Source organism: Papio anubis, chromosome 2 (assembly GCF_008728515.1).
Source record: "Papio anubis isolate 15944 chromosome 2, Panubis1.0, whole genome shotgun sequence".
Taxonomy (NCBI): Eukaryota; Metazoa; Chordata; class Mammalia; order Primates; family Cercopithecidae; genus Papio; species Papio anubis.
In genome coordinates, this window is record NC_044977.1 from 98,016,045 (window position 1) to 98,028,764 (window position 12,720).

General features: G+C 33.1%; 2 protein-coding genes across 8 annotated transcripts in view; one reads left to right on the forward strand and one right to left on the reverse strand.

The window, feature by feature from the left end:
- Positions 1 to 7,713, forward strand: part of LOC103882110 (basic proline-rich protein-like) — a 34,914-nt gene extending 27,201 nt beyond the window's left edge. For both annotated transcript variants that reach the window (XM_031663444.1, XM_031663443.1), the window contains exon 3: positions 7,221 to 7,713. In XM_031663444.1, the coding sequence (XP_031519304.1) occupies positions 7,221 to 7,252 (32 nt within the window). In that variant the 3' untranslated portion in view covers positions 7,253 to 7,713. The remainder of the gene's footprint in view (positions 1 to 7,220) is intronic.
- The window catches only part of NKTR (natural killer cell triggering receptor), a 49,297-nt gene that overhangs the window by 17,952 nt on the left and 18,625 nt on the right, over positions 1 to 12,720 (reverse strand). For 3 of the 6 annotated variants that reach the window (XM_017955542.3, XM_003894605.4, XM_009201087.3), the window contains exons 4-7: positions 11,897 to 12,004; positions 11,321 to 11,365; positions 9,517 to 9,604; positions 454 to 483 (exon numbers count right to left, since the gene is read on the reverse strand). In XM_017955542.3, the coding sequence (XP_017811031.2) occupies positions 454 to 483; positions 9,517 to 9,604; positions 11,321 to 11,365; positions 11,897 to 12,004 (271 nt within the window). Of the gene's footprint in view, positions 1 to 453; positions 484 to 3,791; positions 3,820 to 9,516; positions 9,605 to 10,988; positions 11,017 to 11,320; positions 11,366 to 11,896; positions 12,005 to 12,720 lie in introns of those variants that run through there. The other 3 variants (XM_021934520.2, XM_021934519.2, XM_031663438.1) reach the window with 2 other exon arrangements.

A 12,720-nucleotide genomic window follows, 5' to 3' on the forward strand; every position in this document is an offset into this window, starting at 1 on the left:
TAGAATGGAATGAGAAATTGAAATCTGCTTCATAAAAGGAAAATTATGCAAACTGGGCTTCGGTTTTCTGCCTTTAATACAATGGTTCTTAACCATTTTAGGGTAAAGATTCTGTAACATTCAGACTTCACTTGCACTTGGTACTTGGACACTTTCCTTACAGGGACATCTCAAATTGTACTGCTTACTACCTGACCCATTTTGGAAAACAGAAAAAAAAAAAAAGAATTATATTGCTGAGAAGGCCATCCCTGAGCACAGATTAACTCCTTCAGTAACATGAGAGCCATGGGGTTTCAAAACGACTATATTCTGTGATTCTAAAGAATAGTTTGGCTATGAGATTAAGCCAGCCATTAAGAGGGCTCCCTTGAGGGCTCAACCATGGTCCACTCTCTTTTTATGGCTGGCCACCCAAACACTTCCCCAATGTAGTAAGAATGTAACTCTTACCCATCCAGGTGTGGAGCAGGCTTTGTGGTACTATGTAATAAACACCAACATAAAGATGATGTCAAACACGATGTGTTCAGGTGAAGAGAGCAGAAAGGTTTAAACACAGCATGTAGAGAACAAAGAAGTAAAGATAAAAAGATAGGGGAAAAAGTTAAACATGATATACATCTAACCTTAAAAACCCCAAAATAGCAATAGTAGCCATTTTACTAATTTAAAAAACTCAAAATTATAATGAATTACAATCATCTCTATTAGATTATATATATGTATATATATGAAATCAGTTTGATTTGACTTATAGCCATAAATATACAGCATGAATACACATTAAAGTTACTCTCAAATCCAAAACAACAAAACAAAACACTTTAAAAAAAAGTTCTCAAAATTTATCAGCATAATTAAATAAGAAAAGCATCTCTTATTTGCCCTATGGAAAGAAAGTGTGATTAACATTTGCCTCACACACTTAAATGTTTTCTTATTTGTTATTTCTCATACTGAGTCAGTGCACATTTTTAGGCAGGCAAGACAGAGGTAGGTCTTAGGAGTTCTGTTTCCAGAATTCCTGCCCATCTTTCTTCACCCAAGGTGAAGCTCTGAAACAGCAACTCTGAAAATGCGATAGGGAGAAAAGCTTCAATCTGCCATCCCTTCTGACAGCAAAGTAATGATGGATAACATTACAGACATTTTAAATTTCCATGGCCCAGAAAACACCCAACTGGCTTCTTCTACAGTCACCAACTGTCAGACAGTCACTCTTGGGAAGCCTACAGGGTACATTTGGTTAAGATATTTTGAACCCAAGCTAGTTTTCCCATAGCATTTTCACAGATCTTCACATTATATGAATTGCAGTAGAAAAAATTCAAAAGCAGATAATTAGACTCAGAATTATATACCACAAGCATCTTGATTTATAAGAATGAGAAACAGATATATAAGAGATAGAAAATTTGAAAGAGAAAAGTATCACTAGATGTCAGGCCATGTTAAAGCAGTCAACTGTACTAGAAGCTCCCACATAAATTTTTGTATTCACTTTAAGGCAATTTTAAGACATGTAAGTGAACAAAACCCAGTTTTTAACCTTCGTAACAATGCTAAAAATATTTATTGTACAAGGATTTGTAACGCTTATACTTACATTAAGAATATTCAGTTCTGTAAGAGCACTACAGAATTTAATTTAAAAAAATTAAAATGTCAACTTAAGAAGTTCCAGAATTTTAAAGAAAATATCAAGTTTTAAAAGCACAAATCTCAAATATTCCTTAGAAGATTGAAAAGTGGAAATTCACGCCAATGTAATTATAAAAACAGCCAGCAAAAAGAAAACAAAACAAAAACTATCTAGTGAATTAATGAGCCACTAGTGTTTAAACCATTAAACTAGCATCCAGAAACCACCTTGGATGGTAACTTCAAGATAGAAATGTGCTTTAATTATAAAACTTTACCAAAGTACACTAAAGACAAGAAATTTGTACAGAAGCTAGTGATTCTATTATATGAAAGATGTAAAGGGTGCTTTTATTTTTATTTGTTTATTTTGAGATGGAGTCTCACTCTGTTGCCCAGGCTGGAGTGCGATGGCGCGATCTCAGCTCACTCCAACCTCTGCCTCCCAGATTCAAGTGATTCTCCTGCCTCAGCCTACTGAGTAGATGGGATTACAGGCATGCGCCACCAGGCCCGGCTAATTTCTGTATTTTTAGTAGGACGGGATTTCACCATGTTGGCCAGGCTGGTCTCAAACTCCTGACCTCAGGTGATCTGCCTGCCTCAGCCTCTCAAAGTGCTGGGATTATAGGCGTGAGCCACCATGCCCAGCCAAGAGTGCTTTTAAAAAAGTAAATTTTTCTACAATATAAGGGGTCAGCCCCAAATATATAGAAGTAAAAACAATGTATGGTTTCCAGATTAGATACACTCCTTCTCCTTCCTTGATCCTTTCTCCCGTAACTCACAGATCCTGTAGTATTGGGGAAAGCCTGCAAATTTTACTTAAAACATAAAGAGCCCAATTCAATTTGCCATCCTGGCTAACAGAAAGGCTGTAAAAACCACCTTATGGCAAACCTTTGGAGAAAATGGTGAAATAAAACATTCCAGAGTAATGTAGTGATGCAGCAACATACTACTTGAGATTCAATTTGAGGATGGAATAGCTATCTTTATAACATTCAAATTTAGTTTTTCGTTCAAATGAAAACTGCCAAGAATAGGCAAACTTGGTCCTTTATTGTAGTAGTGCAGAAAACAAATGAAGACAGGAATGACTCTTTCAAGGACAACTCAGCCTGCCCATGGTGCCTAAATCTGATGTGAATGATTTAAGTCCATTACTTGCATCTGCAACTCAAGATACAGAAATATAAGTTTGTACTTTAATTGGATTAAATTACATATTAAGAATACTAAAAATATTTAACAAAAAGAAGCCCTCTGGGGTTCTCAACCTACATTCCAGGAGTAGAAATCCCAATGTAAAGCAGGGTTACTGGCACTTGGCTAATACATGGATGAACAGAGGACATTAGCCAAAGAGGGTTACAAAAGGGCAGAGAGAACTAATATGCACAGTCCAGACTATTCAATTCTACTAAAAGAAGCAGAGAGTTCATCTCACTAACTCTTAATCTTTCAGAACTCTCAATGGAAAAAAAATTGCATTGATCTTAAAAGCAGCTGTTTAAAAGAGTTGTGCAATGGTGACACATGCTCAGTAAGTTAAGGTCAGAGGCTATGAAAAATGTTTAAAATTTATATATGCTTATGAAAACATACCTAAAAAAGAAAAAACCACAAAGAACATTTCAAATTATAAAACCTTTCAATATTTATGCATTTCTATTTTCTCTTTTACTTAGAGACAGTGATTTTTCAGTTTCCCCGACCCCTGAATCTACTTTAAAAAACATGTGTACAAGGTATTTAAGCCTTATAAATCCTAGAAATTGACAGTGTCACTGCTACTCCAAAACCAATCTATAGTTTTATACCGTTATCAGATAAGATTTTGCCCTTATACAGAAATGACTAATTCCACACTGAAATGAGAACTAAAACCATACTATAAACTATAACCCCACTCCCCCAACAGAAGATGTACAGGAACTTGGTGGAAACGAGCCACTGAAGTTAAAATATAGTTCCCAGGATTAAACATGAAAAATAAAACGCACTTGTTTTACATGTACTGCTGCTATATAGATAAAGCAGAAAGTTTTTTTTTTTTTTCTTAAAATGTTTCAATGCACATAACAACAGAATTAAAGAGATAAAGGCAAAGAAAGAGAGAGAGCCTTAGAGTAATGAGACATTACCTTTGGAGCGCACGGTGTAACACTCTTTCTGTAAATTTTACACAAAAATGGCAAGAAATAAATTGTAATACACTTTTAAGACAAGACTGAATCTATGTTTTAATATCAATATAACTTTGAAATTAAATATTTTCAAGTTTTATGCAGAGCAAGAAAGCTTTTTTAAATGGAGGGCTCTAAATTTTCTTTCATATGGGATATTTACATAGAGATGAATTATGCTTAAGAAAAGCATTGTGGCTAAGTGGGAATCTATTTAGATCCTTAATATTGTAACACAGAGTGCCAATAATAGCTATTAACATATTACATTTCCTTTCACAAATCCCAGAAATTAGCTAAGACAGTATTTTCTCAAAAGAGAATAGTGCATCTTGAATACATACATAGATATAAAAAATCTGAATGCCCAGGAGCAGTTACTACCAGTTGAAAGCAAAAATTTCATTAGAAAAAAGTGAGTTAAGATCATCCAAAACAAAATTTCAAGGAACTTTTAACTAACTCACATCAAACAGTTAAAGAATCTTCCATGCTTCTACATTTGAAACCTTTGTTTGGTGACATACCACAACAGACTACTTTCAGAAGTTAACGAGCAAATGTATGGGCCCTAGTTACTGTTCAGCGACATTAGATGCACATTGAAGTTAAGTCACTGAACATAATAATAAAGTAGCATAACTAACTACAATTTCAGGGACCTTCTCAGAGAATAAAAAGGCAAGAGAGATGAAAGCGTAAGTGCAGTCAAATCTTAGCCACCATATCTTCTTTTCCTGTCTAATCTCTGATTTTCCCCATTATGAACAATTTTTTTCGGAGAACACATACTGACTAATTTTTATCTGTATTTAAACAAATAAATCTATTACTACTCAGATCAAAATACTATTATACCATGAACAAAATGCTTTATAAGAGTCTTGAATGTAATAAATCTTGAAATATTTAAAAATAAGCTTAAATTTATCATAAAGGCATTGACAACATGAATAAGTGTCAAAAAAGAACATAATGTTTGAAATAATGTGGAGTTTTCAATGAATGTTGCAAAAAAAACAAGTAAGTGACTGTAGGTGTAAAGTAGTATGGAAGAGGGAAATAAAGATAACTTCTGTCCACTTTAGCTTTTAACATGCGATGCTTTCCCTTCAACTCCTGAAACTATCATGCTGCCAGGGAAGAGGCACCAAATTGTACAGAATGACAACACTTGTATAAGGGTAATAGAAACTAACCAAGCCACTTGACAACGCTCTACCCATGTGTTCCAAAAGGCACCAAAATAGAAGTGCTTTCTAAAAATCAGCACTAATGTTAAGGTAATACACACCAAACATTACTAGATAAAAAATTTCTTCCACATTGCTAGTACATAAGTTACATAAACATTAAGTTATTAAGCCTGGATGTTAGGGATGACACTTGATATTCAGAGAATTTGGTTTATGGCTAAGTTTCACAAACATCTTAGCTCATGAAAAAATCTGAAGTTAACATATGAAGGTATTACCCCAAAAGAAAGGAAGGAAAAAGCTAGAACTTCTCAGGTTATTAACACTTACTAGCATTTCCTCTTACATAAATTTATGAATATGTGGGTAGAAAAAGCATTTCTACCCCGAATCTAGTTTTATTACCCAAAATGTCAACATAGCTTTACAAACCCCTTAAAACCAACCACTCCTCTACTCTCTTTGCTCCACTACTTTGCAATAATCAGCACTCCTCTCCCATTTAGGTACTTGCAAGTCAGATTCTTAAATGACATAAAACATATTCTAAAACTCCTTATGCCCCGCCCCCCCATTGCCCTATTTATGACTGCTAAAATGTAGCAAACATGTTTTGTTTAAAGTTCAAAGTTTGACTCTTCTACATTATCTTGTTTTCTTACATTGTTATAATTATTAATGACCACTGACAGTGGCCAGTGACAGGAACTGTTCTTGCAGGCTCCGCAGACCTACTCTACTGCTGTGCAGACTCATGTTTTAACAGCAGCTGATGAAGAGACTTCTGTTGCTCTTGATTTAAGATGACCCCAATACTTCTTTAAGACATTTTTCAGACTAAAGAAAACTAGGCAATTGTGACTATTTCCATTAGGCAAGACAATGTTTGCACACAAATCATTCCACACATTCAGACACTTAGGACTACCCTACAAAACACCTTCTTCCTTTTACATCCATATTTTCATACCAATGTTTAAGAAAAACTAACTCAAGGTACATACAAAACTAAAATCAAGGTTTCCTGACAGCTATATTAGTGTCCTATCCCAAAAGTTACTTACTACAAAGCTATAAACTATTTACTTAATCTTTTTCATGACTACTTTATACAACATCTTTGTCTTTTTTATTAATGTATATAAAGACAATGACAATTACAGTCAGAATTAATAAGCTATCACTAACAGCAAAAGGGGAAAGAATGTTTCCCCAAATGTCATTTTGTTTTCCAGCAAAATGCTTGATGCTTCTAATCCTTAACTAAAATAAATTCAGAGCAGAGTGGTTAATAAAATTTTGAGCTTAAATAAGCTTAAATTTATAGTAAAAGCAATAATATGAGTAAGTGTGCAGGATTCTTTTTCTAGCTATCAGTTTCTTCCAGATTTTAAATAAAATTTCTATAACCTGGACTTTACATGCTTTTTCAAGAATTTAGCATAATCTACAGAATGAAAAGGTTGGACTAGATAATCTCTAAATCCCTTTCCATTCTATGACTCTATAATTCTAGTTTTTATTGTGGTTTCTTCCTATTCTTTAACCTAAAAAATAAATAAGAATACAAAGGACAAAATAAATACCAAATTAACCTGGTAGCTTTAGTCCCAAGTCTTTGAATTCCTTCAAAAACGTTCAAAATAAAACCACTGTTTCCTTAGTGATTCAAGGGGATAGTGCCATATACCACTTCTTCCACATTTCTTGAGCAGTACTATTCCAAAAAGAATCAAGTTTTCTTCTATATAGACCCCCGAGAGCAAAATCATTATAACAAATACAGTAGTAGAAATAAAGTTACTGTAAAAATTACAAATAGATTTATAGAAGAAAATCTGATTTTCATTATGTATATAATTGTTCCAGCCAAAGAAAGCAATATAAGCAGAATTATGTTGAATAAAAATGACACATGCCTAAGGAAGGGGGAGTTTTTAAATGTGTAAGTAATGAAGACAGTAGTTAATGCACAAAACACAAGAATCCTTGAGGGATGTTTTGCAAATACCCACACTAACAGCACCAAATCTACTCCTTAGGAATTGCAGAGTAACAGATTCGTAACAAAAACTACAAAAACAATTTTGCAATGATGTATTAAAAATCCTTATTGAGCTCATAAAGCAGGAACTATAAAGACAGTTCTTTTTATTTTACCACCATTCTTACACTATCCTTTCTTTTTCAGATTCCAGAACTGACACTCAAGGTGCCATATGAGGAGCTGTGGTAACAGGGTAAAAGGCAGGAGCCATCCTTTGGAAGCCATCAACAAGCTCTGTGACCATCAGAGCTATTATCTGTGATCATATACATAACCTGAAGACAGCGTATCATATTTTAATACTTTCAACTCCAAAAGGCTTCGGGCTTGTAAAAACATAGTTTCAAAGATTTTTCTTTCATCAGCCACCATCTCCATTTTTACCTATCCTTCCCATAAATGCAAGTATATGTTTTAGTTCTGAAACATGAAAGTTAATTTGATTTTATCCTGCAACTCTTGAGAATTGATCTTTCTAGCCAGCATAAAGAAAGTATACAGACACAAAAATCTTTAGAAAAAATACAGGAGGATTAAATAGTCAATTACTTCCAAGATTGCTTACTCTTTTGCAAAGGGACTGCAAACCCCTTTCTAGAAGGAAATTTCAAACTAAAAGTAAAAAATTTTCTTTCAATCAGAAGTTCACAGTGATTTTACTACCATCTAAAGTAAATTAACTTTGAAAATAAGTGTAAAAATTGTAATTGCAATTTATTGATTTAAAATTATTTGGCATTCCTCCTCAAAAATTGTAGTCCAATATAAAATTAGGCCATGTAGAAAACAGTAAAGGCCTTTACTAGATGTTCCTAGAAAATACGTAAGCAAGTACTAAATAAAATAAAAATAAGATGTTTTTGAAGGGAGAATTTCATATACTGAATTTTAATTACTGTATGTTTAACGATAGCATTTTTAATGAGTTTTAACTCTAACATTTTATGAACAAGCTAACGTATATAACAATATCAAGAAGCTGCTGCTACTTGATAAATTTTAATTGTACTGATATAAAAAAGGAAATCTAAAAGAAACTTTAGAGCCCTCAAATGGTAGCTTCTTGACCAATGAATCATTATGTTTTTCATGTTCACAGTTCAGATAAGCTTAAAAATGGAAATGGGAAACCTCAACCAAAGGATAAACAATTTTTACATTAAGTTACTATTAAAAAGTCTTTCTGAAAATATTTCTTTCTGCTTTGTATTGGCTCTTAAGAAGGTTAAGAATAGAAAATCACTCTATTAAAGAAGAGTAATAACAAATAACCTATGGGATCAAAACAAGATAAGAGAACAACTGTTGTAGGTCTTTTACCTGTAAAATTCTAAGCATAATCTTTTATCAGTTTTCCATTTTTAGGACATTCTTAGGAATAGAATGCCCCTTATCTGAACTTTATCAGATCATGTAGAAATATATTTTTCAGAAAAATTTAACATTTGAGTTTTATATGTCAGTAATATACTCCTTTAAAGACAGGGAAGCGCTATTCATACTCATTCATTCAGAAAGATGACAAAGAAAATGTTTTCAATAAATCATTAATGAAATATTTCTCCAACATACATAGCACAACTGAGATTCACTTCCAATCAAAAACAATAACCCTCCTGCTGGACAGTTATCTTTCACATTTTATATGACAGAATTATGATAAAAATAGGTTTTGAAGCAGCTTTAGATAAGAATATAACTGAAAGTATGCCGAAGGATTTATTTAGAATTTTCAGATAAGAAAAAGGTAAGTTTTTGATTGTGCAATGCACATACATGTAAATATATTTGCTTTTTCAAAAGCAAATTTAGTATTCTTAAGTTTCCTGAGTGACAATCTCATAAATTTTGGTGGAAATGATAGCAACAATGGGTTATTTCAATTATGCATGGAGACCTCATAAAATTTGAGTTTTCTAAAATGCGTGCTCAACAGCAGGTCACCTATCTCTACATAACATCAGAAAATAACAGTACCTCTCTCAAAATTGCCTCAAAGAGCAACAGTAAGAGAAAAAAACAACCATGCAATGGTTTACTCAAACTGCTTTCCCTGCTGAGGGGGTACAATAACTGAATCCGCTACTATGAACAATTTTTACATGTTCATCAATAGTTTATGTTCCAATCTAGTTTTGGTAAGTGAGCACTCAAATTTAACAGGGGCTTAAATATGCCGTCATCTTTTTTGAAGATGATGGCATATTTTGAAAACAATGTGTAAATTTTAAGTTTTTTAAGTCCCATTCTTCCAATCCAGGATATATGCTGAATGCTGAGGCAGTTGTTAGACGTTCTAAGTTTCAATGATATTAGAAATTAATAATAAAAATAAAGCTGACAGAATTTTAGCATTAAACTTGGTTTAACTATACCATCTTTCTTATGAACAGCGCTTCTCTGTTTAAGAAAAGCTCATCTCTGAATTATGCCTACTCACATGAAAAACTGGGAACCATTGGTATGTTTCCCTCGATTTGCCATTGACAAAAGGAACGCTCTGTCATGTTTGAGAATAAAGTTTTCATCTGTTTGAAGAAAACACAAATTTGTCAGTCTCCAATTATAAGTCACTTTCAAGTAATGTTCAAGTAATAAATAGAAAGCAAAAGATGAAATTCCTCTTCTGGTCAGTACAGATAACTTGACTGAACACTCAGAAAAGAAAAATTTAAGCTAATCAAATAATAAAAGCATAAAAAGGCCAAAAGATACTAATTAAAGCCTTGAGGAAAAGAACATATATTTAATACTTTATACAAACAGCCTTAGAACAGTCACTTTTAGTAGTAATATACTTTGGCTAAATGATATTTAAATTATTAACTTTCAGGGAAAACTAGTAAAATTTTAGAAAAATCTCTAGCTTACTTCCTCCAAACTTCCAATTAGCTTGCCTAATGTACTATACATGGAAGAAGTTTAATAATCTTTTTAGGTGTTTAATTTTTATACAGTAAATTATTCAACTGAATTGAAGCTAGACTACGAGACCAAAAAAATTATGTTATAGTAAGTTACAGGAACATATCTAAATTAAGTATGTGTATACTCAATTGTATCACAAAATTATCTAAGCAGGAAAGCCCTGTGAAACAAAAATTTAAATAGCAAAATACAATTTTAAGGTACAAAAGTATCTGCCACAGGGAACAACCACAAAGTGGCCTAAAGCATTAGTTTTAAATTGCTACATAATAGAACCAGCTAAACAGCTGTTTCCTACTAGTTCAAAGGAAAAAAAAATCTGTGATAAAGATCACTTAGAGTTATTTTAATTCCAGCAGGAATATCCTTGAAAACTAATTTAAATGTCCTTTTAACATTCATACAAACAAATCTTCTTCAGAACAAACAGAAACATAGAAAACTTTAAAAAGTGATTACCTTGGGAACAGGCTTCTGAAAAAGAGTAGTAATCCATTTTCCCCCAAAGGAAATATAAAAGACTATTATAACACTGAAGCTATTATAGCGTTAAAACCTAGTAATATTAGATTTCATTACAAACCTCTGCAACTGACTTTTCTAAGGCTTTTTGGGGCAAGTGCAATAGTTAGATTTATGCAGATGCTACTATTATAAGAATAAACACAGTCATAGTTCTAATATACAAAAGAAAACATACAAACCTTCGAAAAAGGAGGAAATTCAACTTTTATTCAAAGAAATTGCTTGGTTTAGGGGGAAAAAAACCCCACAACTAGACTCTTTTCCCTGATGTGAAATTAATAACCCATTGGGAAATGAAAAAAGATACAGAAGTATGTATGAAATAATACACAGAATTTTCCAAGTCTTCAAGCAATATAGAAATCCAGCCACAACCTGACCCAGACTGTCCATAAATTTATTAGGAAGGGTGCAAGGGAACAGAATTGGAGTTTGTGTTACTGAGCTTCGTTCTCTTACCTTTTCATTTTGCAAAAGACCACATTCTCTATAAACAAAAGAATATGTTGACAGTTTTAGGCAGGAAGATAGGAGTTTTCATGTATATAGTTGCCTAACCTCCATGCTGAAAGTCATGTTTAACCATAAAGTTAGCCTTAATTAATCTTGTCAATTAAAAATTATATATTACAATATAATTTATCCCCAAATTCATGCAAATAAAGTATTTTCATGCAGCATTAGTTTCATGCAAAAAGTGAACTATAAGTAAACCTCTTCTCATTAAAAGTATATGATCAAACTTGCTTTAATATCAGAACTGAAACAAAAGACGGTAAAATAAGCCTTACCTTTAAAATATCCACCATAAATTGATTCTCCACCTTTTCCATTACCTGCAAATAATGAGTTACATTAAGCCATAATGAACATTAAAAATATACTAACACATAAATCATTTTTGATAGCTTCAATTTGCTGAAGGAAACCTTGGAATGTTATAATTGCTGCAATAATCAAAATTCTCAGAGTCCTCAATTAACTTCATCTTTAAAATATATGTCAAATCCCATTACAATAAATACCATAAAAAAAGCCATCTTCACAATCCACTTATTTCAAACAGTAACAACATCAAAAACATTCTAGAACAAAAGCAATCAGACAGTACTTTGGCATTCATTGTAAAGGAATTCACTAAGTAACTATAATATTAATAAACTGCATAAAAACAAGATAAAATTTCTTACGTGGTACTTTGCTTTTTCATACATTCTGGATCTATAATATTCACTCATCCAACAAGTACTCACTGACCACATTTTATATCATACTGTAATTGACACAATATTTAGAACTAACAGTAATAATGAAATACTTTAGAAACTGATAGATGGAGTTATTAGGAACACAACTTTTAGCTCTACCTTCACTGAAGTCCCCACCCTGAATCATAAAGTTTTTAACCACACGATGGAACGTAGAACCTTTATAACATAACTTCTTCCCAGTTGTTTTCCCAAGGCCTTTCTCTCCTGGAAAAAAAAAAGAAATGAAATTTAATTATACATACATCCTTCCATAGAAAGAACAAACCAATTAATCCTGTGTCAAATCTTGCTGGGCACTGGAAGAGATATAAGAAGTAGATGACATGATAATTTAACATACACACATGCATGCAAACCAAAATAAATAATACAAAGCAGCATGTAAATGTAAAATTGTGTGGTACAGACTCTACATGCTATAGGACATAATATTAGACACACTTGTCACTCTAGTTAAAGAACGAGGTCGGGCATAGTGGCTCATGCCTGTAATCCCAACATTTTGGGAGGCCGAGGTAGGCAGATCACTTGAGGTCAGGAGTTTGAAACCAGCTTGGCCAACAGGGTGAAATCCTGCCTCTAAAACAAAAAAACAAAAATTAGCCGGGTGTGGTGATGCAGGCCTGTAGTCCCAGCTAATCAGGAGGCTGAGGCAGGAGAATCACTTGAATCTGGGAGGTGGAGGTTGTAGTGAGCTCACACCACTGCACTCCAGTCTGTTTTGGAGACAGAGTCAGACTCCGTCCCAAAATAAATAAACAACAAAATTAAGGAGTTAGGGCAAAAATTGCGTATGTGTATCCAAGTAAGAATTTAAAATTTCAGTGTGTTCTAATTTTTATTTTATTTTATTTTTTTTGAGACGAAGTCTGGCTCTTGTCCCCCAGGCTGGAGTGCAATGGTGCAATCTCGGCTCACTG